The 23,513-nt window shown below is 43.1% G+C and overlaps 1 protein-coding gene and 2 non-coding genes across 6 annotated transcripts in view; all 3 read left to right on the top strand.

Annotated features, from left to right (window-relative positions):
* The first annotated feature begins 124 nt into the window (after positions 1 to 124).
* Positions 125 to 214, top strand: TRNAY-GUA. Its single transcript is given in 2 exon segments — positions 125 to 161; positions 179 to 214. It is a non-coding gene; the product is annotated as a tRNA-Tyr (tRNA).
* A 2,803-nt stretch (positions 215 to 3,017) lies between these two features.
* TRIM55 (tripartite motif containing 55) overlaps positions 3,018 to 23,513 on the top strand; it is a 61,637-nt gene continuing 41,141 nt past the window's right edge. Inside the window, exons 1-4 of one of the 4 annotated variants that reach the window (XM_045002794.1) lie at positions 3,061 to 3,106; positions 14,030 to 14,127; positions 15,345 to 15,973; positions 17,192 to 17,364. In XM_045002794.1, coding sequence (XP_044858729.1) covers positions 15,806 to 15,973; positions 17,192 to 17,364 — 341 coding nt within the window. In that variant the 5' untranslated portion in view covers positions 3,061 to 3,106; positions 14,030 to 14,127; positions 15,345 to 15,805. Of the gene's footprint in view, positions 3,107 to 14,029; positions 14,128 to 15,344; positions 15,974 to 17,186; positions 17,365 to 23,513 lie in introns of those variants that run through there. The other 3 variants (XM_045002797.1, XM_045002795.1, XM_045002796.1) reach the window with 3 other exon arrangements.
* On the top strand, positions 10,949 to 11,021 carry TRNAA-AGC. The gene has a single exon. It is a non-coding gene; the product is annotated as a tRNA-Ala (tRNA).

Raw genomic sequence — 23,513 nt, 5'->3', positions numbered from 1 at the left:
TAGCGGCCCTTGGCTCTGATGCTTCTGCTCCATCTTGCACCGCTCACTTGTAGTGCGCATGCTCAGAGTTAGAATTCGCCCGTCTAAGACTCTTGTGTGTGTCTGAGGCAGCTTTTCCCATGTCCCTTCGATAGCTCAGCTGGTAGAGCGGAGGACTGTAGAGGAGCTGCCTGCGGGAATCCTTAGGTCGCTGGTTCGATTCCGGCTCGAAGGAGACTTAGTTTTTATTTTTTTTCTCTTCATATTTTGAACGTTTTTGTTCCCAAGATTCAGTTTCTAAAGGCGGGAGGTGGCGCGCGGAAGCCGCCCCGGCGCAGGGAGTATCCCTGGCCAGGCCACTGCCTACGCTGCCACCGAACTGGGAACCAGGTGCGCGGCCCGGCGGGTCCTGCCGGGTCACTGCCCGCGCTCAGGCAGGGGTGGGCCGCCGCCGCCCCGCACAGCGGTGGTGCGGGCCAGGCTAAAGCAGCGTGACCCACCTCCCTCGCCAGGAGGGCGCGGGGGCGTTTATCCGCCTCTTTCCTGTCAGCGCTACGGCCCTGAGCCACCTCCCTGCACGGGCTGCAAAGGAGCCGGCCCTGGGGTGATTTCAGCCTGGGGGGGGGGGTTCTTGTTACTGGGATTAGTTTTGTTACAGAGCAGTAGGCAGCGCTAGAACTAGACACGGTGCATTACCACAATAGCCAGGCTGTGATTAGTTAGTGTGTGACCTAGAAATCTAGCTAGAACTACATCATCTTGCCTGGCTGTCTCCAGCACGGTGGTAAAGAATCCCCTTCATAGTCATTTATAATTTGTCTAATACAAATTATACCCCCCAAAATCATCTTCTTTCCATCCCCAAATAGGGTAATAATGTGCCAGGTGTCATCCAAGTAATAGTAAGTGGCTCTGCATGATGCTACATAGTTTTTGTACCAGCACACTTATTTTGGCTACTTTGTGGTGTTTACTGAAATAGTTATACTCAGGGCCGGCTCCAGGCACCAGCAAAGGAAGCAGGTGCTTGGGGCGGCCAATGGAAAGGGGCGGCACACATCCGGGTCTTAGGTGGCAATTCGCTGGCGGGTCCCTCAGTCCCTCTCGGAGCGAAGGACCCACCGCCAAATTGCCGCCAAAGAATGAAACGGCGCGGTTGAGCTGCTGCTGAAATGCCGCCGATCGCGGCTTTATCTTTTTTTTTTTTCCCCCGCTTCACCACTTGCGGCGGCAAAAAAGCTGGAGCCGGCCCTGGTTATACTGTATAACTTCTGCAGCTAGAGGTGTAATTTCCAGCTCAAGTAGATATATATGTGCTAGCTTTGATTAAGCTAGCATGCTAAAAATAGCCTGTGTGGTTCACAGTATAGGTTAGCCACTAGAGTATGTAGTTAGGGTCCTGGATGGGATTGTACCTGTCTCACTGCCCCCAGAGCCACATGCATATATGTGCTCAGGCTGGAAATTACATCTCCAGCTCAAGGGTAGGCATATCCTCCTCATTCCCTGTGGTGGGAGGGCTTCTAACCTGATTTTGCTATTCACAGAAGCCCCAGGAGAGAGCAACCCCTAATAGCAGCTGGGAGGGAAACCGCCCACAAAATACACCTGGTTTGGTTCTCAAGGATTCAGCTGTTCTTAAAATTATTTGCATATGTTCAGAGAATATTCATCTTGCAATATATGCAGGAGCCTGTGCCAAACCTGTTCAAATATAAGGAGATCTTATGGGTTAAGCCAGGGATCGGCAACCTTTCAGAAGTGGTGTGCCGAATCTTCATTTATTCACTCTAATTTAAGATTTTGTGTGCCAGTAATACATTTTAACATTTTTAGAAGGTCTTTCTATGAGTCTATAATATATAACTAAACTATTGTTGTATGTAAAGTAAATAAGGCTTTTAAAATGTTTAAGAAGCTTCATTTAAAATTAAATTAAAATACAGAGCCCCCCCGGACCGGCAGCCAGGACCTGGGCAGCGTGAGTGCCACTGAAAATCAGCTCGTGTGCCGCCTTCGGCACCTGTGCCATAGGTTGCCTACGCCTGGGTTAAGCACTAGCATAACACTCAGAAAATCTATGTTCAGTTCTGCCACAGAATTCGTGTATGACCATGGGAAAGACATTAAACCTCTTACTCAACCATGTATGTATACACTGCAATGAGGAGCCTACTAGATCAAAGCTACCTCAGGTATGTCTATACGTGCTGCACTCACACCTCCCAGTTGCTGTATAGGCATAAAGGTGGGGGGATAAATTCATGAATGCCATTGATGCTCAGATCAAACATTAGGAGGAGGGAAATTATTTTACCTCTGTTTATGGCATAAGTGAGACCAATACGAGAATACTGCACACAGTCCAAGAGTCCACATTTGAAAAATCAGAGAAGGTGCAAAATGATATATAAAAATAATTTGAGGACTAGAGAAAATGCTGTATAAAGACTTAAAGACCACAAACTTTAGCTTATCAAAGAAAGAAAGAAAGAAAGAAAGAAAGAAAGAAAGAAAGAAAGAAAAAGACAGAGAGGGGATGTGATTACAGACTTTAAATATCTTTACAAAGAGAAAATTCCAGGTACAAAAGGACTCTTTAATCTAGCTCAAAAAGGGATACCAAGAACAAAAGGCTGGAAGTTGAAGCCAGATGAACTCAATTTAGAAATAAGACACAGTTTTTTAAATAGGTTAATTAACCATTGAAAAAAACTAACAAGAAAAGTGCTGGATTCTTCATCTCTCAATATCTTCAAATCAAGACTGGATAGCTTTCTAGAATGTATGCTTTAGTAAAACACAATTTACTGGTCTTACTGGGGTAACTGGATGAACTTAAAAAGCTGTGATATATAAGGAAGTCAGACCAGATGATTTATCCCTTCTGGCCATACTATCTGTTAACTGTTGTATGCCAGTTTCTATTTGTTTTCCTGGGAAAGGTAATTGCTGCTCTTCTCCTTCTTTAGCGGAAGTCCAAGATATTTTTTTGACTGCAAAACAGACAGTATGTGGTAGGATGAAGTGGACCTGTAGTATCTTTGAAGAAAAAAAAAGTGCAAAGTGTATTCTGCTATGTACACTGTACTTGTTGAGTGGTGGTCCTTTCCAAGATGATGTGTAAGTAAGTATGAAGGTAATTTGTTTTACACTATAAAGATGAGATCTCTGGAGGACGTTTGTGAAGTTATGACAGGGTAGGGTGGAATTGGCTAAGTGACCAAGGGCATCCTTAGCGTATAAATAATAACAGGATTGGTGCATGCATTCTCTAAGATGTAGGTTGTTTTTTTCCTCTCCCCTCTTTTTTTCTTCTATTTCTGTCTCTTTGGTTGCTGGTTTGACTGCAGCTTGAAGGAAATGTTTGCCTTTGCTGCACATTCTTCTTTCAAGCTTGGATTGTGGCTATTACCATATTTTATTCATTTCATGGGCCACTGGCATTTGGAAATGTACTTGATTGAAAACACAACTTGCAACTACTTTCATCTGCCACACCTGCTTCTGAGTACCTTGGATGCATTTTATAGGCAGAGTTCCTTTTTCTTTGCTCTCTCGCACTCATAGTGCAAGCAGTATTGATATTAAGGCTTAGAAGTTCTATTCATTGTTGCCCTCATCTTAGGGCACCTTTGATACAAAATATACTGGCCATACTGATTACTGTAGCAGACTTCATGGAGTCTCTGGCTTCTCTCCACTTTTGGGTTAGATAAAAGCTGTTTGTTTTTGTTTTTCTCCCACTTGTTTTTATTTGTTTGTTTGTTTGTTTTTTCCTGAGTGGTAGGGTTGAGGTGCAGGGGAGTTAGGTTTTGCCGCCTGGGAAGAAGCCCAATGGGGGGTGAGCAAAAAGCCTGCTGCTGTGTGCTGTTATCATAAAAATTGTAGCAATGTGTTTGTTTTTGAGAGTGTTTCCAATATTAGATTCCATTTTGTCTACCCTTCACCCGTGAGCTCTATTAATCAAGTACTGGCAGGAAGCAATTCCATTTCCCTGAGTCTTGGGTTTTTGTCCATCACATTGGTAGTGTACGGATTTATTTTTACCACTGTCATTGCTCAATGTACGTAAAACCTTTCTGGTTGAGAATTGTTACAAGCCCCAGCTGAAGGATTTTCTTGTAATGAGTTACTGGACTATCCCATAGATAATCTGAAGAGTTGCTGTCCTTGCCCTATGCAATGAATACACAGGAAGGCAGACAGCTTGTCCAATTTACTTTGGAATTTTTTCTCTTCTTCTCATTAAACTGAGATACTAGGTACAGTTAAGGCTATGACCAGCTTTCTGTTTAAAGTGCAGCTCTGCTAAGTACTCTAAAATTGACATGCTTACTTGGTTTGCCTTGACATTTGATGTGTTTCAGGGGGTGCTATGCTCTGTTAATGATCCAAATTTGGTGCCCTTTGACTAAGGAGTTCTTGATATACAGACCCTCACCCCCAAAAAAGCTTTTCTGAAAGTTGAAAGATTCTGGCTGTCATAAACAGGACGGGGCAGTCAGCTCTAATGGCTGGAACAGAAGTTAGACCTACTGGTTGGAACAGGAATCTTGCTTAGTGGTTAGAGCAGGAGATGGGACTGGGAGCCAGAGCTGAGGTCAGGACCCAGGAGTCAAAAGCATGCATAGCAGAAGCAAAGTTAGGAAGGCAGCAAGTAGAGACATAATTGTAGCTGTAGGCAATGACATACACATTGGGCAGCTAGTTACTTGCTGCTGCTGCTGACCTTAAAAACAGGCCTGCTGGCTTCCTTCAGCCAATCAGGCAGGCTGATTAATCAGGTGGTCCTACCGCAACCCAGCTGAGCTAACTAATCCACCTGGAAAGGTTGACCTGGCTAGTTTTAAGGCTCAGCAGAAAGAGCTTGCTGCTGTGGTGATCTTGACAAGGCAACCTTATTTTGCTCTCACAGGTAGAGCTTAAACCAGGACTCAGACCACACCAGAGTCTCTAATGCTTGGGGGTTACCCCAACAGAGTGCATGGGCAGGGCTGCCCAGAGGATTCAGGGGGCTTGGGGCAAAGCAGTTTTGGGGGCCCCTTCCATTAAAAAAAAAGTTGCAATACTATAGTAACATGTATTTGGAAATGTAAAAAATAACCAGTGAACTACATTCAAAAAATAATTTTTAATTATTTGAAAATACACAAAATACATTATTTAAAAACATTAAATGCTTTAATGGTATGTATACATTTGCAATGACATAATGCTTCTTATGAAATCGTTTTTTTACAAATTGTTCTGAACATTATACAGCTGCAATTTTTTTCCTTGCTTTCATTTTGGCAAACTCATTAATAATGTCATCAAAACTTATGTCTTTGGCCATTTCATATTCTATGCTCAAAGTGAGAAAATGCTTCAGCCTTTCTTCCCCGGTGGCTGAACACAAACAATTTTTAATCAATGTTAGCTTACTAAATGCACACTCTCCCGATGCTACCGACACTGGCAACACTGTTAGTAGGCGTAAACAAATACAAATCTGTGGAAACACATTTTCCAACCCTTTTTTGAAGAGAGCATTAAGAAGTGTAAGTGCAGAGGTTATATATCCATCATCTCTTAAGTTGGAATCTTCTTTTATTTTGTAAAAGATTCTAAGTTCCTCTTTAAGATCTTCTCTCTGGAGGTCTTTTGGATATGCTGTGGCCAAAGTGTCAACAGAATTTTCTGTAGAAGATTCATCCACTTTATCTGGCAGACACAAAATGGGTGAAAATAAATTTGAGACTTCAGCCATTCTTTTGCCAAGATCTCCTAGCTCTGATAGAAGCAAATCCATTGTCGGGAAGAACACCTGTACTTTGAACTGAATATCAGGAGAGTCAAACATATAGTCTGCATCCCCTGTGTCGTCAAAGAATCGCTTGTTCTTCCGGATCCTTGAGTCATTTTTCATTTTTGGGTCAATGCCGAGACTTGAAGCGACTTGTTTGGCTTCTTCAAAAAAAATTGGCCAAGAATCTTTCATTGTTTGAATTTCCTTGACTAAGTTGCTCACATGTTTAGCTCCCTCTTCAATTGTTAATTTGGCTCTTTGTAGGACCTTGTTCTTTCAATACACTGAAGCACTTTAAACCATATTGCAATAAGAAGTACAAATTCAAATGACTTAAGCCACTTGTAACGATGCGGTTCTGGCGTGACCCAACTGAGAGTCAGGACAAACTGCTTAAAACAGGGAGGTTACAGCCCAAGGCTGGGGTTTTTCCACCTCTAAGGCAAACCAAACCAGCCAGACAAAGAGGACTTTGGTCTCACCCCACTGGCTAACCACAAGTCAGACAAGCAATTCCCTTAGACACTCTAGTTTCCCAGTATCACCACCAGTCCCACTCATTATGGGAACAGATGGTTATGAAAACCAATACCCCAATAAAGAAGAAAAAGGGTTCTCTCGATCCCAAAGAATCAAGCCTCAGACCCAGGTCTGTATACAAATCAGATCTTACCCACAAATCGCGCTGTTGCCAATCCTTTAGAATCTAAAATCTAAAGGTTTATTCATAAAAGGAAAAATATATAGGTGAGAGTTAGAATTGGTTAAATGGAATCAATTACATACAGTAATGGCAAAGTTCTTGATTCAGTCTTGTAGCAGCAATAGAATAAACTGCAGGTTCAAATCAAGTCTCCGGAGTACATCCCCAGATGGGATGGGTTATTCAGTCCTTTATGTAGAGCTTCCATTTGTAGCAAAGTCCCTCCAGAGGTAAGAAGCAGGATTGAAGACCAGATGGAAATGAGGCATCAGCCTTTTATAGTCTTTTCCAGGTGTAAGAACACCTCTTTGTTCTTACTGTGGAAAATTACAGCAAAATGGAGTCTGGAGTCACATGGGCAAGTTCCTGCATACTTTGTTGAGTTATAAGGCATATCTGCCGCCTCTCAATGGGTCAATTGTGTAGCTGATGGTCCTTAATGGGCCATCAAGCAGGCTCGGCAGAGCTAACACCAACTTGTCTGGGATGTTTCCCAGAAGCACAGCATAAGTTTGAAATACAGACAGTATAGCCACTATTCATAACTTCAACTACAAAATGACACATGCATACAGACAGCATAATCATAACCAGCCAACCATAACCTTGTCTTAGACACCTTATATGACCCCCTTTACATAAGATTTGGTGCCACTACAGGACCTTGGTTGCAACCATGTTCTGTATGGTCCCAGATTATATCAATAACATCACACCACTTAATCAAACAGTCAACATCTGCCTGGATTTCGGGAGGTAAATGAAGCTCCTCTTCAATTTTAATTAAACTTTCTAGCACACCTGTGTGATTTTTTATTAGGGGCAACCAGCATCAACTCCTGCGCTCCACCTAGTTTTAGATACAGAGTGAAGAGATATATTCGCAGTGGTCTGCAAAATTTTCCATCTCTCAGGGCTAGGAGCAAATACTTTATAGAGTTTCTGAACATTTCCAAAATATGTTTTTACCTCCACACTGGTTTCAATAGCGTGGGTGCCACAGAGGTTCAGCGTGTGAGTGCTGTATGGAGAAAAATAGGCTTGGGCATTTTCTTCCAAAATTCTTGTCTTTACTCCCTGACATGTTAGAGGATTTTCCTGACATGTTAGAGGATTGTCATATCCCTGCCCTCTGCACCAAGATAGTTCTAAGTCACATTCTTTTAAAAACCTCTTTATCTGTTCTGCTATATCTGTGCCAGTCTTCTTTTCAAAATCTACTAGTTTAACAAATCTTTCATGCTCATCCCAATTTCCGCTTTTTTGCATCACATATCCGAGAATAAAAACTAAATGCTCTGTGTGTGAAAATCAGGTGTACCATCAACAACAATGCTGAAATATCGGGCTTTTCTTACCTCTTCAAGAATAGAGTTTAAAACTTTCTCCCCACACAGTTTCAAGAACTCATTCTGACTACACCATGACAGGTAGTGAGCCTGCATTCTTCTACCAGAGTCTCTGCATTGAGCTACCATTTCTAGATTTTTTTCACCTCAGTATTGTACCTGCCCACAAGCTTCAGCGTTGACAAGAAAAGCCCACAGTCATCATAATCAACAGTAGAATGGTTACCATGAAATGGCAGATTGTTCTTTGCTAGGAAAAGAACTACATCAACAACAGCAGTTAATATTTTATGCCATTTTTCCTTCTCCTGTTTAATACTATGCTGTAATGCTTCATCAATTCCTCTTTTATCACTGAGTGTCTGAAATAATTCCTTCCACTTAATGTAATTGCTCAAATGTAAAGTGTTTTCTTCATGACTCTTGATTTTTCATAAATCATTTTCCAATTATTGGCAATTCCACCTTTGACAAATTTTGAATGATGTAATTGGTTAGTTTGAGTTTCACTTCTGTAGAGACTGCAAGGAAAACAAAATATTGCTACAGCATGTTTACTCCACACCATTCAGTCTCTTTCAATACATTCACCATTACTCAGATGTTTAGAAAAAACTGTTATTGGCAATTTCCTGCCAAAAGAATCACAAGGAAAGTTTTCGGCCTTATGTGGTGGACCCTTCAATACAATAAGATCTCTTTTCTTTATATTTAGGTACTTCCAAGAGGCTGGGTCATTACTGCACAACTCTTCTTAGTCATTCCCAGTGTTACCGCTGTGTTCTCCATTGTCTATCCAAACAGGCTGGATTTCATTTTCTTCCTCCGCAAGAACCATAACCTTGTTTTCTGAATGTGGTAATATTTTGGATTCCTCACAGACCTCCTTTTCTTTTTCTCTTACAACACCACTTTCACTTCCCACCTCTGAAGAGCATTGAATGTCAGCATCGCTCAACTCAGTCAACTGACTTGACTTGGATTGTGCCTGAAGAAATTTGTGAAGTTATTTTTCTCTTTTCTTCTTGCCTCTGTCTAGCTTTCTTCTGCTTTCTCTCCTCAAATCCTGAAAGATATGTACGTTTCATTTTTCTAACCCCTACGATCATTGAATATGCGATGATACCTGCAAACAAATTAATTCCCTTGGTATCTTTCATTTTGTTAGGTAGTGTGACGCTGTATCCCATAATGCTTTATGGAAATATGACATATCTGGAATATGATCTACTGAATCTATCTATGCTACATATGCTATATAACATAACTATATAAAGGTTATGATCTACGGAATCTATTAATCCTATCTGTATGCATGTATCATTTTTGTATTTGAAGTTATAAATATTGGCTGTGTACTGGCTTGATTTCTAAATAGCCTTAGGGTACGTTTATACTTACCGCGCGGGTCGACGCGGCGAGTTCGACTTCTCGGAGTTCGAACTATCGCGTCTGATCTAGACGCGATAGTTCGAACTCCAGAAGCGCCACGGTCGACTCCGGTACTCCACCGCGGCAGGAGGAGTTGGCGGAGTCGACCTTGGAGCCGCGGAGTTCGCTTCCGCGGCGTCTGGACGGGTAAGTCATTCGAACTAGCGTAGTTCAAATTCAGCTACGTTATTCACGTAGCTGAATTCGCGTACCCTAGTTCGACCCCGGGGCTGTGTGTAGACCAGGGCTGAGTAGAGCATTTGGTCAGTTCCTGGAGAAAGGAATGTTGAAGTAAAGTACCTAATCAAGAGACACTTAAAGGACAATGAATCTTGGAATGCTCCAATCATATAAGAAGTCTACTTGAGGACGTTCAAGGAAGCATGTAAACAATGGATACTATCTGTAAAAACTGTGAGTCATGCATGGATATGTGACTTGTCCAGGTAACTCCTAAATTCCATCTTGGAGCTGGATTGTGCATAAGAGTGAGTGGGGGGGGGTCTCCACACACAAGAAAAACTCTTTTTAAACCCCTGGGAGACCCCTCCATAATGGTCTTCAGCTGGCTAAAGAGAGAGCCTCCCTACTCCCCTTCCCCCCTCCAGGATATTTGAAAGAAATACCCCCCCAGGATACTTGAAAGAAACTGGAACTGGACAGTGTGCAAGGGGTGTGAGTGATTGCTGGACCCAGGCTAAAAGGAGATTAGTCTGTAAAGGGGAGCATTCTGGAATTGGTGAGGATCCTTTCTGTATTCAGTTTGATAAGACATAGATTTGCGCATTTTATATTATTTGGCTTGGTGACTTACTTTGTTCTGTCTGTTACTACTTGGAACCACTTAAATCCTACTTTCTGCATTTAATAAAATCACTTTTTACTTATTAATTAACTCAGAGTATGTATTAATACCTGGGGGAGCAAACAACTGTGCACATCTCTCTATTAGTGTTATATAGGGCAGAAAATTTATGAGTTTACCCTGTATAAGCTGTATACAGGATAAAACGGATTTATTTTGGTTTAGACCCCACTGGGAGTTGGGCATCTGAGTGTTAAAAACAGGAACACTTCTGTTAGCTGCTTTCAGGTAAACCTGCAGCTTTGGGGCAAGTAATTCGGACCCTGGAGTAGTGTGAGGGAGCGGTTGCATTTCTTTCGGTTTGGGGCTTTTGTCCATCCCCTTTGTAGAGCTGGGATTTCTTTGGGCAACCGTGATTGCACCTATAGCGTGTGAAAGGCTTCTGGCGGAGAATTGCTCCGAGCCCGATCTGGGGGAATTTCTGGCAAGGAGCTGCCGGGCCGCCCGTAGCTAATCTGAAGTTTTGCTGTCGTCGAGCTGTGCGCCGACAAGGCGGGCAGGGAGGCAACGCGTCCCCTTTCCTTTGCAGTTTTTGCGCTTTTTGTTGTCATGACCGGAGGCGTTAGGTATGGGTGGGTGTGCAAGGCGGGGGGGGGACACGTGTGTGAGTTTCTCGGGGATGGTCTCTGGAAAGGTGTATTTTGTTGAAAGGCAAGAAAGGGGAGCAGCGTAGTTTGCTCTGTCCCGTGTCCTTGTTGAGTGGAGGTCCTTTCCAAGGTGCTGTGCAAGCGTAAAGGTAACTTGTTTTGCGGTGCGAAGAGTTGTCTGGATGGGGTTTGCGCTGAGTTCACTGGGCGTGTCGGAGGCGGAAGGCTGTTTGCTGCAGGTGTGGGGAATTAGCTCAAATGGTAGAGCGCTCGCTTAGCATGCGAGAGGTAGCAGGATCGATGCCTGCATTCTCCAAGTGGCTGCTCTTTGTTCCCATCCCTTCTTTCTTTCTTCACCCCCACCCGCTTGCCCCCAGATACAGCATTTATGTGTGCGCGGAAAGGAGCGTTCCGGTCGGCTCTTGGCTTTGCGGTAAGCCTTTTGTCCTGAGGGAGCACAAGGGGCAGCTTCTCTTTCGGGAGAGTGTGTGTCTGAGTTCTTTTCTTTTGTGAGCCTCTTTGTGTTTGTTTTTCCCGAGGTAGGCGTAGGACTGGGAGGGCGTGAAAGGGTAGGAGAGGGAATGGGTCAATTATTGGGGAAGGGGGAGGGAAATGGCCTAAGAAAATGTGGTGGTTTTAAAGGCCCCTTTGGAGCCAGGCAGGAGGCTCCAGCGTGGGACCCTTTTCCCGTTGCGTCATCGTTCCTATTCCGGGTGGGAATCAGGGCTGGGGTCCCAGCGGTGTGGTGCGCGTGCTTGTGACAATGGCGGGCCCCTCATGGGTCAGCGGGAGGAGGCGGCGTCCCGGCTAGCGGGCAGGGCTAGCGTCGCGCCGCCTGGCGTTCCGTTCTTCCCTCGCGGCGTTGTCTTCGTGCCGTGCCTGTTAGGGAGCCTTTGAGCGGTATATGTGTGCGGGCTTCCCGTTGGGTGAATTGAGGGTAGACGAGGCGGCTCCCCAGCCCCCGGGGCAGGCGTGAGGATGAAGGGATAGGTGTGTGTCGCTTATTCCTTTCAAGGGCTGGGCGCGGGGAAGCCTCTGATGAGCATTATCTGCTACATCCATTCATTAGCAGGTACACATGGAGTGCTAAGGCTGCCAAGTGTGTAGTCCCAGACTTAGAAGGCAGAACATTTTAACAAGCAGAGCTGGCCTTAGTATATGTGGGTGGGCTTGTGAAACAGTTTTTGCCATCTCCTCTCTGCTACAATGTAAATGACTCCTGTCCACCATTATCAGACCATTGCACACAGGGCCAGCCTGCAGATTTAAAGGAGGGTTAGCTAGATGGTTCTTTTGGGCTACATTTTAAACGTAACTGATTTATTTCACCTAAAATGTGTTTAGGGTGGCATCTGTAGGTTCCCTCACACTCCTGCTGCAGAAGTAGAGCCCTTACTTCTTGCCACCTTACCATCAAAGTCCTATTAACAAGAGGCTCCTGTGAGCCACTTCTGCCTCATCAGTGAGTTTCTACTAAAATAATTCCTCCCCCACTCTCTTCTGCAGCTTATTGGCAGCATAAATGTTTCTACAGATAACACCTTGTTTTCCCTCTCAGTCTTGGCTGCTTAGAGATTATACCCATCTATACTGACTGTGACAGGGTCAGATCAGATGGCTATAGGACAGTGATAGAAGGCAGATATATTAGCCCCAGGTTAAGTAGGTCCCCTTTCCCTGGGTAAGGTAGGTAACAGGGAAGGTTCCAGAACAATCAGGAACTTTCTGGAAACAATTAAGGCAGACAGGCTGATTAGAACACCTGCAGCTAATCAAGAAGCTGCTAGACTCAATTAAGGCAGGCTAATCAGGGCACCTGGGTTTAAAAGGGAGCTCACTTCCATTTGTGGTGCGCATGTGAGGAGCTGGGAGCAAGAGGTGCAAGGAGCTGAGAGTCAGAGGGTGTGGGTGTGCTGCTGGAGGACTGAGGAGTACAAGCGTTATCAGACACCAGGAGGAAGGTCCTGTGGTGAAGATAAAGAAGGTGTTGGGAGGAGGCCATGGGGAAGTAGCCCAGGGAGTTGTAGCTGTCATGCAGCTGTTACAGGAGGCACTATAGACAGCTGCAATCCACAGGGCCCTGGGCTGGAACCCAGAGTAGAGGGCGGGCCTGGTTCCCCGCAAACCTCCCAACTCCTGATCAGACACAGGAGGAGTTGACCCGGACTGTGGGTTTCACGAGAGGGGAAGATCTCTGAGGCGAACAAATCCGCCAATAAGTGCAGGACCCACCAAGGTAGAGGAGAAACTTTGTCATATGACATTCCACCAAATTCCAGTTACGCCCACTGCATCATAGGGTACGTGTAGACTACCCACCGTATCGGCGGGTAGTGATCGATTTCTCGGAGATCGATATATCGCATCTCATCTAGACGTGATATATCGATCCCCGAAAGCGCTCCCGTCGACTCCTGAACTCCACCAGTGCAAATGGCGGTAGCGGAGTCAACAGGGGGAGCCGTGGATGTCGATCCCGCTCCATGAGGACAAGAGGTAAATCGATCTAAGATACTTCGACTTCATCTACTCTAGTCATGTAGCTGAAGTTGCATATCTTAGATCGATCCCCTCCTAGTGTAGACCAACCCATAGTCTCCATCATTTAGTAGCCCTTCCAGTTTGGCTTGCTTGTTTCTGTGCAGTTATGTACAAACATTTTAGTACATCGATACTTGTATTATTTAGCTTTTGTCTCAGAAGATCATCATCTTCTGCTTTACTTCATAGACTAGAAATACATGCCTAGTCATTTGAGTAAAGCAAAAGCTCCATTTCTTCCCTTTCTCTACCAAGTTTAAAGGTTGCCTGCAGTGGAAGGAAGGGATGCAAAAGGGACAAGCTGGTTGAGGGCTGGGGGAGAGGGAATGAGGAATTCAAACTTTCATAGACACTAACAGTCATCTCTGACTCTGCCCACGGAGGGGAGGGAAAGAGATGCATCTCTTCTCTATTGCCAGAAACTTCCCTCTCCACCATCCTGTGCCTGGTGCCAAAACTCCCAGCTGTCCCCAATTCAGCTGCCAAAACAACTTCCCCCTGACAACTTTTAAGGCCTTGTCTGCACAAGAAAGTTGCACCGGTTTCATTAAAGGTGTGATCTGAAACTGATTTCATCAAACTGGTGCAATTTTCTTGTGTAGACAAGATCTCATATATTTATACATTTTGGGTAAAATCCTAGCCCCATTGACTTTACCTTGAAAATCAACAGCAGACTAAAATAAATGGAATTTAACATGATTAACTTACTTTGCATACAAAGTGTATTACTTATTTTCATATGTATGTCAGCAAAAACCTCCATTTTTTTTAATTTACCAGAATCTGCTGCTTAGTTTCCAGACCACTGCATTGGTGTTGCATGAAAGCTAGATGCCTTGCTACTGAATTTAGGTCCATCTTGTCCCAGAGAACACCAGGTTTGTTAATAGCACTTAGCACATGTATAGCATTTTTCCTATTCAAAACACTTCATGAACATTAACTATTGTAAACAACAAGGCCATCTATAAGGTACTTTACTGATCAATTATTCTATATTCCTCTAATTCCTCCTCTAGAGAAGAGATGCATCTCTTTCCCTCCCCTCCGTGGGCAGAGTCAGAGATGACTGTTAGTGTCTATGAAAGTTTGAACTTCTCATTCCCTCTCCCCCAGCCCTCAACCAGCTTGTCCCTTTTGCATCCCTCCCTTCCACTGCAGGCAACCTCTAAACTTGGTAGAGAAAGGGAAAAAATGGAGCTTTTGCTTTACTCAAATGACTAGGCATGTATTTCTAGTCTATGAAGTAAAGCAGAAGATGATGATCTTCTGAGACAAAAGCTAAATAATACAAGTATCAGTTATTCTGTATTCCTCTAATTCTGTATTCCTCTAACACTGTTATTTGACAGTGTTATTTCAGTCAAATAACACTGAAGATAATATGTTAATTGCATGTACAGTATGTAAGCAGACAGTGCAATTTAAATTTGGAGATGGAATATGTATTGTTTGTACAGTTGTGTGATAAATTACTGGCAAATAGAAGCACAGATGGCTTTGCCCTAAGATCAGGCATCACATGCCAGAAATTATCTGGGAAATTGTCATTTTAAAAATAACTCTAGAACGAGTGCCAAGTTTTGAAGGATCCATGTGTCTAATAAACAGATATAAACACAGCAGTGTCCAAAGCTTAAATATATTTGGATTATATTATGGATATGGAAAACATGCACAATTATCACCTATCTCCTAGTAAAAATGAAATCTCTTCATATATCTTTTGTGCTTTTAATCAGGAACTGGAATTCTTTAATTGCTATGGAATGAATGGACCAAATAGTCACTCTAAATTAAGTTCTAGTTACCTAAGGAAGTTCAAGCAATTATAAACTCAGGAGAATTTTTGTATTAGTTGTTTAAAGTTATTATACTTTTAGGGCCTAATTATTTAGGAATTGATCCACAGCTCTTATTGACTTCCATCAGATTTGTGAGTACTCTGAGTTTACTAATACTTTAAAGTCAAATTATTGCAGTTTATTAAAGTTGTAGTAACTTTTCAGTTTATTAAAATTGTATTTATTACATACAGTAATTAAACAATGGTTGTTACATTACTATTCCTGATAATATTCTTTTGCTTCCCCAGAAAGTGACATCAGGTTATTGAGGGCCCTATAATTTCCACTGTGGTGCAGAGATAAGAGTGAACTAGATTGCATTCGCTGTGCAGTTAACACTTGTGCTTCTCCAAGGGGTGAGTGCTGCCATGTGTCAGTGACAACTGTCAACTCCTCTCCCCTTCCTCCGCCTCCTCCTCTCTCTGAGACAGGAATGTTGATCTCTCATCTCTGTAATCCATCACCTGTCTGAATCTGTCCTTGTGTCACTTGCATATATGGACAAGTTAGAATGGCAACTTGTGACGTTGTGCTGCTAAAAACGGCTCCCGCTCCCTTCAGCTCTTTGTTTTAACAATGTCCTCCAGTGAAAGAAATTCAAAGGACATTTGATCACACAAGCCGTGGAATTATTTCAAGGAAACTAACCCGGAAACTGATCGACAGTACCCTTTTATTCTGGACATATGCACCTTGGAACAGCTAGGAGATGAGCACTTCTCTGAATTACAAGTCCTTTTCCAAAGAGCAGCAAACCATGGATAACCTGGAGAAACAACTTATTTGCCCCATCTGCTTAGAGATGTTTACTAAACCTGTGGTCATCCTTCCCTGTCAGCATAACCTGTGTAGAAAATGTGCCAGCGATATTTTCCAGGTAGGTTTATTTCAGTATGAAGATTTGCAGGTATAAATATCATTTCCCCAAGGCAAAAGGGAGGGGAGAATTTACACAGTTTATTTGGTGTTAAGAATTTGCAAGTTTTTTAAAATGGCATAAATAGAAGCTACTTAGACAGGAAACATCTCTGTTTGTCTCTCTCCGCCTGGAGATCTGTGGGGGAAGATCCTCTGCTGCTGTGAGTTGTCATATGGTGTTTACATGTATGGTATCCATATATAGAGGCAACTTATACCAGCAGAGGATCTGCCCCCTTATCTTTTACATCTTGACCTATTTTTTGCATTTATTTTTATTCAGACTGAATTTTTAATTTCAAGTATTTAGAGCCAGGAAGATCTATCAGAGGCAGGGCCACCTGGGGTTGAGGGGAGGGTAAATGGGACAGTTTGACCCTGGCTCCCAAAATGATGGAGTGGTGGCCGGGACAAATCTGAGCGAGAGCATTGTCACCTGGTGCCCTGGGTGTCAGTGCCACTCAGGTTTGGTGCCTGCTATTGATAGTGCGGGGAGCAACTTGCCCAGCCTGGCAAGGTCCAGATACCACTGCCACTGGGCTCATTGCACGGGGCTCAAGGGAATCCACCAGGCCTGGAGCCCGAAGTAGGAACAAGATCAGAGATACTGCTGCAGAGCTCAGGGAGAGGTGGGATTTGGAGCAGCCTCCTGGCTGCATGCAGGGCAGACCCTCCAACAAGCCTGGGCCTTCTATGGTACCGTCTCACTGCACCTCCTTAAACTCTTTTGGCTCCATAATAATTTTTTAGGATGGATGGGGGAGGGGCTTCACTTTCAGATTTTGCCCAGCTCCCCCTCCCCCAAATCTCTGTGCAGCCCCGAAAAATGTTTAAAAGTATTTAATTTCACTATAGAATGGTATGTTTATCTCTAGCACTGGTTGTTGCAATATTATTAGCTGGCAGGTGCTAAGTGAAGTGATGTTGGGCCATAACTTTCATCTGGGGATTTTTAGGTCAATCAAGAGTCCTGCTTTAAGGGCCTGATCCAAAGATCATTGGAGTCCTGAGAGTGTTTTCACTGACTTCAGTGGGCTTTTGGTTAGATCTGAAATAGGTGGACTGATATGTGCCTTGTTTTGTGAAAATTAAGGCCATTATTAGAATAACCCCAGTGTTAAAAAAACAGTTAGACATGGCCTTATTCACCTGTAATTTTACTGCTTGGCAAGAACAGGCCTCTAACCCATATCTGCCAACCAGAGGAGGCACCACTATGGCATCAGGTGGTCGATTTCGCTGTCCCTCCTGCAGACATGAAGTGGTTCTGGACAGACATGGTGTGTATGGACTTCAAAGGAACCTATTAGTGGAAAATATCATTGACATATACAAGCAGGAGTCCACCAGGTAACATACTAATTTGTATCCTTAAAATAATATTTACCATACAAGATGATGCAGCTTATGACATTGTCGTAGTCTACCTTTCTTTCCTTTGCTTTGTGAGTTGTTAGTTCTGTTTGTTTTATTTTATCTTTTGGAGCTGGTGGAGGTTTACTGTACTGAGAGACTGGAATGATATCATAAGTGCCTCTGTCTTTACTATGGAATGAAATCAGCCCTCACTTATTATTCTACATCACTTGACAGAATGCAGTGTTAAAATAGGTGCTGATTTTTTGCTTCCCATATATGGAGTCTGATTCTGCAGTCCTTACTCACATGCATGATCCTTAGTCATGCAAGCAGAGTCCTTGAAGTCAATTGGGTTAGTCACATGAGTAAGGAAAGAAGGGTCTCACCCATTTACTCAGTCTTACAAATTTTTCAAAACTTGCATGTTCCACAGTTTGTTTTCAGTCCATGTATTCCTGTCTTTAAAAGGTGCCAGCACTTGTTAGGAAGCCCTAAGGGACACATAGAGTGAGAACAAATATATCTGAATTATACTCAGAAGCCATCCTGCCTCAGAATACTGAATCATCAATATTTAAAAAAACACACTCCTGTAAGCTTGGGATGTGAACTCATGAAATCAAGTCTTATTTAGGCCCCACTTTCAGTACAGAAGAGAATGAAAAGGCCAAAAATAACAGTTCATGACAACACAGTGTAGCTGTGCAAAGGAAAACCAAAATCCTGGAGGAGAAGCATGAGTTAACCCTAAAAAGTAAGATTAACACTAAGTCACAAGTACTGGATGCATAGCTGAACCAGCAGTAGAACGTTACCATTTTCTTTCTTACCAAGTGATAAGCAGGAGAGGTGCTCACACGTCACTGATCATACTTCCGTTTAAATCACAGAGAAGAAAATCTAAATAGCAAACCCAGTCCTAGAGTCTTGCTCAAGCCAGTAATCCTTATCAACTCAAGCAGACTTCAGTGTGAGTGAGGGGCTGCTTGCAGCATTGGTTTCATGCTGAATGATGCCATTTAGAGGCAGGCTGGTTGGTTGTTTTCCCTCATTAATTACCATCTCACAAACCTTTTTGTCAATGAGATCATGTAAGACAGTTTCAGTAGAAAATCACAAATCAACCACAAAGAATAGCACATATCCACTGAGTTAGTGGAAACTTTTTCAAATATTTACTTTATGTATCAAACTGTGCCTGGCCCCGTGGTGGTGTACAAGGGGAGGAAGGGTAAGGAGACCCAGTTGCAGTTGTTGTATTCCCTTCTGCACAAAAACTGCTCCTGGCTAGCAAATCTAACTACACCAAATAATGCAGGAAGGCAGAGGAGGAGGCAGGGTCATGGTCTTGCATCCTCTTCTCCCAACACACACCGTTAACTCTGAACATAGGCTGCACTGTCAAAGTGTGGGGCTGTGAATTGGGCATGCAAGGCTATGGCTACAAGGCATAATGGAACCCTGCATGCCCAATTCACAGCCCCACTCCACCCCTTTTGCACTACTCCAGTGTAGCAAAGGGGCCATAAACTGGCTAGATCTGGCTCCTAGAAAATACCCCTGATGTAAAGATGAGCTTCAATTGGTGCAAGCTCCTCTACACTGTCCTTCATCGCAACCAGGGGCGGCTCTAGGTATTTTGCCACCCCAAGCACGGCACGCAGGCAGGCTGCCTTTGGCGGCTTGCCTGCGGGAGGTCCCCGGTCCCACGGATTTGGTGGCATGCTGCCGAAGGCAACCTGCCTGCCACCCTCACGGCAACCGGCAGAGCGCCCCCCTGCGGCATGCCGCCCCAGGCACGCGCTTGGCGTGCTGGGGCCTGGAGCCACCCCTGATCACAACCCCATGTTGAAGCATGGGTAGAGAGAGGAATGTGTGACTGGAGTACTGGCTATCCTTGGCTGTAGGATGGCCCCATGGAACTGCCCCAGACTAAAAAGCTGGGGAGCACAAAGTTGACTGGGAGCTGTCTTTTCCCTTCCCCCTCGAGTGGTACACTTAGCAGAGCTCAGCTATTCTCATGAATCTCTGTCCCTGAATGTGTCAGTGATATACAAATAGTTAGCAGGGAAAATCACAGAGGAAATGAATCAGCAAAGCTACCTCACTGGCTGTAGCAGGCAACAGAACAAGCTGATCATATGTGGGTCTTTAAGTTCTTTTTGCATTTTTCTATACAGTGTGAGGTTAACTTTAATACTATAGACATTACTCTTTTTTCCCATGAGTCCGTGGCTTTATTCTGCAGCCATTGCAGCAAAAATAGGTAAAAGATCATAAGAGATTTGGTGATTCTTTTTTTTTTTTTAAACTTCACAAATATAAAATGCAATAAACTGAATTGAAGAAGAGAACAAAAATATGCATCTAAATGTATGTTGTCTCTGTTATTTCTCTGGAAGGATTATTTTTAATATATGAAGGTATTTTTAACCTTCACTTATGTCCTTAGAGTTATACTAATTATCAAGGCTATCCTGGCAACAGTAATGCATCACGGCATTATCTAAGCTATTTGACATGTTGTCTGCCTCAGCTGCTTATCTCCCTCACCCTAACTTTTCTAAAGCCATCATGAGTATGTTGCCAGGAGTCACATTGCCTTATTCTATGCTGGTGTCACCCCATTGAAATCAATGGCATTACCTTCCCAAAAAATGGGGGCAAATTAGGCCTATTACCTTTCCTCCATATCTTCTACCTTACTGAGTGATCTACAGTAACTACTACACTTTCTTTATAAGACTCTGTAATATAACACCTTCTTTGTCTCATTACTTCCCAAATTAAAGGCTAGGTTTTGCCAGGCCCTTGCACAGGAGGAGAATGTCAAGAGCCTTCTTCATATCCTTTCCCAGTGCCCCTCTTCACCATTGCAATCCCTGAGCTTTCTTGACCATGGGAACCTCCCACCTACTGTCCTTTGGGGGATGTCACCCCAAAGGTGGCTGCAAGGAGAGGGGCCCATGGCTCCCAGCTGCACTCCACACAAGCCAGTGGAGCTGGCTGGGTGCACAGAGGGGAGCATCCTAAGGGACTGTGCTCCTGGCAGGCTCAGCCAGTGCTCGCCGGGGTGTGATGGCGCTGCAAAGCCCCCAACATGGGGCCACTGCCTTGCAGGCACAGTCTGGCCTTTATGGAGGCGAATGTTACTTTTTCAGTACTAAAGGAAATGACTGGCATTGTTACCAGGTAAAACGCTGCATAGTATGGGAGTTTGAATTTCAGTAGAACATTTCAACTGAAGCTTTTTGGCATTGTTTAAATCTTGAGACAGTCACTCATGACTAAACAGTTCCTCCTCTATTTTGGTAATGAAGTACCCATTCCTGTAAACCTTTATACAAGTAAGTATTTTTTTAACCTTTAGATTTGCACTGGTGTAATGGAGAGCAGAATCTGGCCTAGAAAGCTTACACATACTATAAGGCGGCATTTATTAGAACAACCATTCTTTATCAGGCTCAATCAATTTTTCCTTTGAATGACAGTGACATGAAAATATAAAATGAGTACACAATGGTCCATATCCTCAACTCATGTAAATCAACATAGCTCCACTTCTGGCCCTAATTATACTAACTGCATATTTGCTAATTGATTATTACACTTAATTAAACAGTTCATCTTCTCATGCTTTGTTTTTAGTTTTTGTTTTGCTTTTTTGTTCCATAAACCCAACACATCAATGATGCAAAGCGCTCTCTGCTTTAAGGGACAAATCCTATCCATGCGCAAAGCAACAGTAAAGAGGCTCTATTCAGGGGCTCCAGGAGTGTGGGAGCCAAGATGCATCCCAAGTCAGATCAGGAGCTTCAATACTATTTGTGGATTCTCTCTGAGTTGCAGTTTTAGGGTCTGACCCTACAAGCCATCTGCACAGGCACTCTCATGGAAGTCAGTGGAGTATATAATACCCGTCTGTCTCTCATAACCCTAGATGCTAGATCAGTTTAGCTACCAACAGCTTCTTCAATAGGTTTATGATTAATCTTTTACTACTAAAACTGTGCTAACATTTTCCTACTGACTAGTATTTAAATTTTCATTTCAGGAGAATCTGCCTTCTGTTACACCAATGTAAATCCAGATGATCTACTTTGAAGTCAGTGGAGTGACTTCAGATTTATGCTGGTATAAAAGAGATCAGAATATGGCCCAAGGGGCTCTGGTAAAAGTCTCTCTTCTTTTGCAGGGAAGAGGCTTGTAAATTAACAGTATATCAGTTTGTTTCCTGTTTTCTATGCAAGTTTTGAAGGCCTCATTGGTCCAGAGATTTCTGCCTTGGTTTCTTTGAACTCCTTATGATTGGCTACTTCTGACAGAGGGTCCCTCAGGTCATCGCTGGGTCTACTTGATACCTTTACCTTTTTCACCCTTCTTGTCCGAGTCACATGTTATTGGTCATGATTTCAATGACAGATAACATGCTGATGGTTTCTAGTCTTGCAAATATTTTCAGGAAGTGCAGGCATTTCAGTTGTCTTGCCATTTCGATGTTTGCTGTCCTTCCACCTGGGTGTGCAGAAACTCCTGCTGCTGCCCCACGGTATGCATAGGGAGTTGGGTGTTTTGGAATCATCTGTACACAATTTAAAGCATCCTTTACAATGTATGTGTTATGCAACTGCCTGGTAGAAAATTGATCCCAATAATATAGAATATTTATAGAAATCTTGCTACTTCATCTCATTATTACTGTGTATCCTGTTATATTGCAGAGCATAGATTTTGCTTACTGTACGAACAGACTCCATAACTTTTGTTTCAAAACCACATGAAATTAAAAACATGGAAGCAGAAAATATTTTCTTTTCAGCTCTTTTTTTCAAACTTTTTAATTTCATTTGTCTTGATTTCCCTTTCAAGTAGCGCAAAAGAGAAATGGTATTCATGCCTGGTATTCATGAAAAGGAGTAGTTATCCCCACTGTACTAATCTGTATGGAAGAGTCTTATATCATTGAATAGAAATGATAATCTTTTTATTAGTTTTTGAAGCATCTAATAGAATGTTATGGACAGTTGTTTCCCTACCACAGAATTCTGTACAATGGTTTAAAAGTATGAAAACTAACTCATTCTTTGTTCAGTTCTATAGGTTTTTAGAGTAGTTTATAGAAACTATTAAATTTCTGTGGTGCAATTGTCTTCACCTCTGTTAAATTCTATAGGACTTTCTGTAAGGGAAGCATTGGGAATATAGAATATGTTAAACAGAGACCCCATTTATACTTGATCAGGACTCAAATTAAAGAAATAGTTTAAATATGGTTCCAACTAAACTGATTCCTTATGCAGACAGATTGGCTAGTGTGGCTGAGGTAAGCCATGCTAAAATGATATTAAAAATTGTGTTGTAGCCTATGTAGCCCTCCTGTAAACAAGGGGCATTTTTTATGTAACCTCTATCCTCAGTGGCTAGTATAGCGGTGTTAACTACTCCACAAAGTCCATGTTAGAAACTTGTTCAGCTAAGCTCATTTTAAATGCAGTTCCAAACATGATTCTTTAATTTGGTTCCCAGGCAAGTATGGACAGGGCCCAAGGTCTCAGTCTTGCATGGTGCCAAGCACAGTGTCTTTAAATTCTTTAATTTGTAACAGGGACTTAATTTGAAGTATATGACATTCCCTTGACACCTATGGGACTACTTGTGTAAAATTAAGACCCTGCTTAAGTGTTTTACCAGATCAAGGCCAGATTGCTCAACTTTTTGTATGACTGAGCCCTGAAGACCTCAAGCATGTAGGTGCTGATTCAGAGAGATGTTAAACAACATGCCTAACTTAAGTGCATGAGTAGTCTCTCACTGACTTCAATGGGTTTACGTACTCAGGCACCTTCCTGAATAAGAGCCATACAATGAAGCCAGGCTTCCCAGCTTGCCATATAGTATCAGAAAAGATTACAAATACCTGCACTTGTTTATTGGCAGGTTGGCTGGTTTAAACTATTTTGTGGTTATGGACTGAAACCTCAGGTATTGTTTTTATCCCTTTGTTTTGTGTTGAAGGACACAGGTGGTGTTATCAAGCTCAGTAAAGCAAGTAAGCAAGTGACTATTTCAGGGGTCGGCAACGTACGGCACGTGTGCCACCTTTGTCACGTGAGCCGATTTTTGCCTGGCACGCGGCTGCC

Source organism: Mauremys mutica, chromosome 2 (assembly GCF_020497125.1).
Source record: "Mauremys mutica isolate MM-2020 ecotype Southern chromosome 2, ASM2049712v1, whole genome shotgun sequence".
Classification (NCBI taxonomy): Eukaryota; Metazoa; Chordata; order Testudines; family Geoemydidae; genus Mauremys; species Mauremys mutica.
Note: the sequence above shows the minus strand (reverse complement) of the source record. Positions and strands in the feature narration are given on the sequence as shown.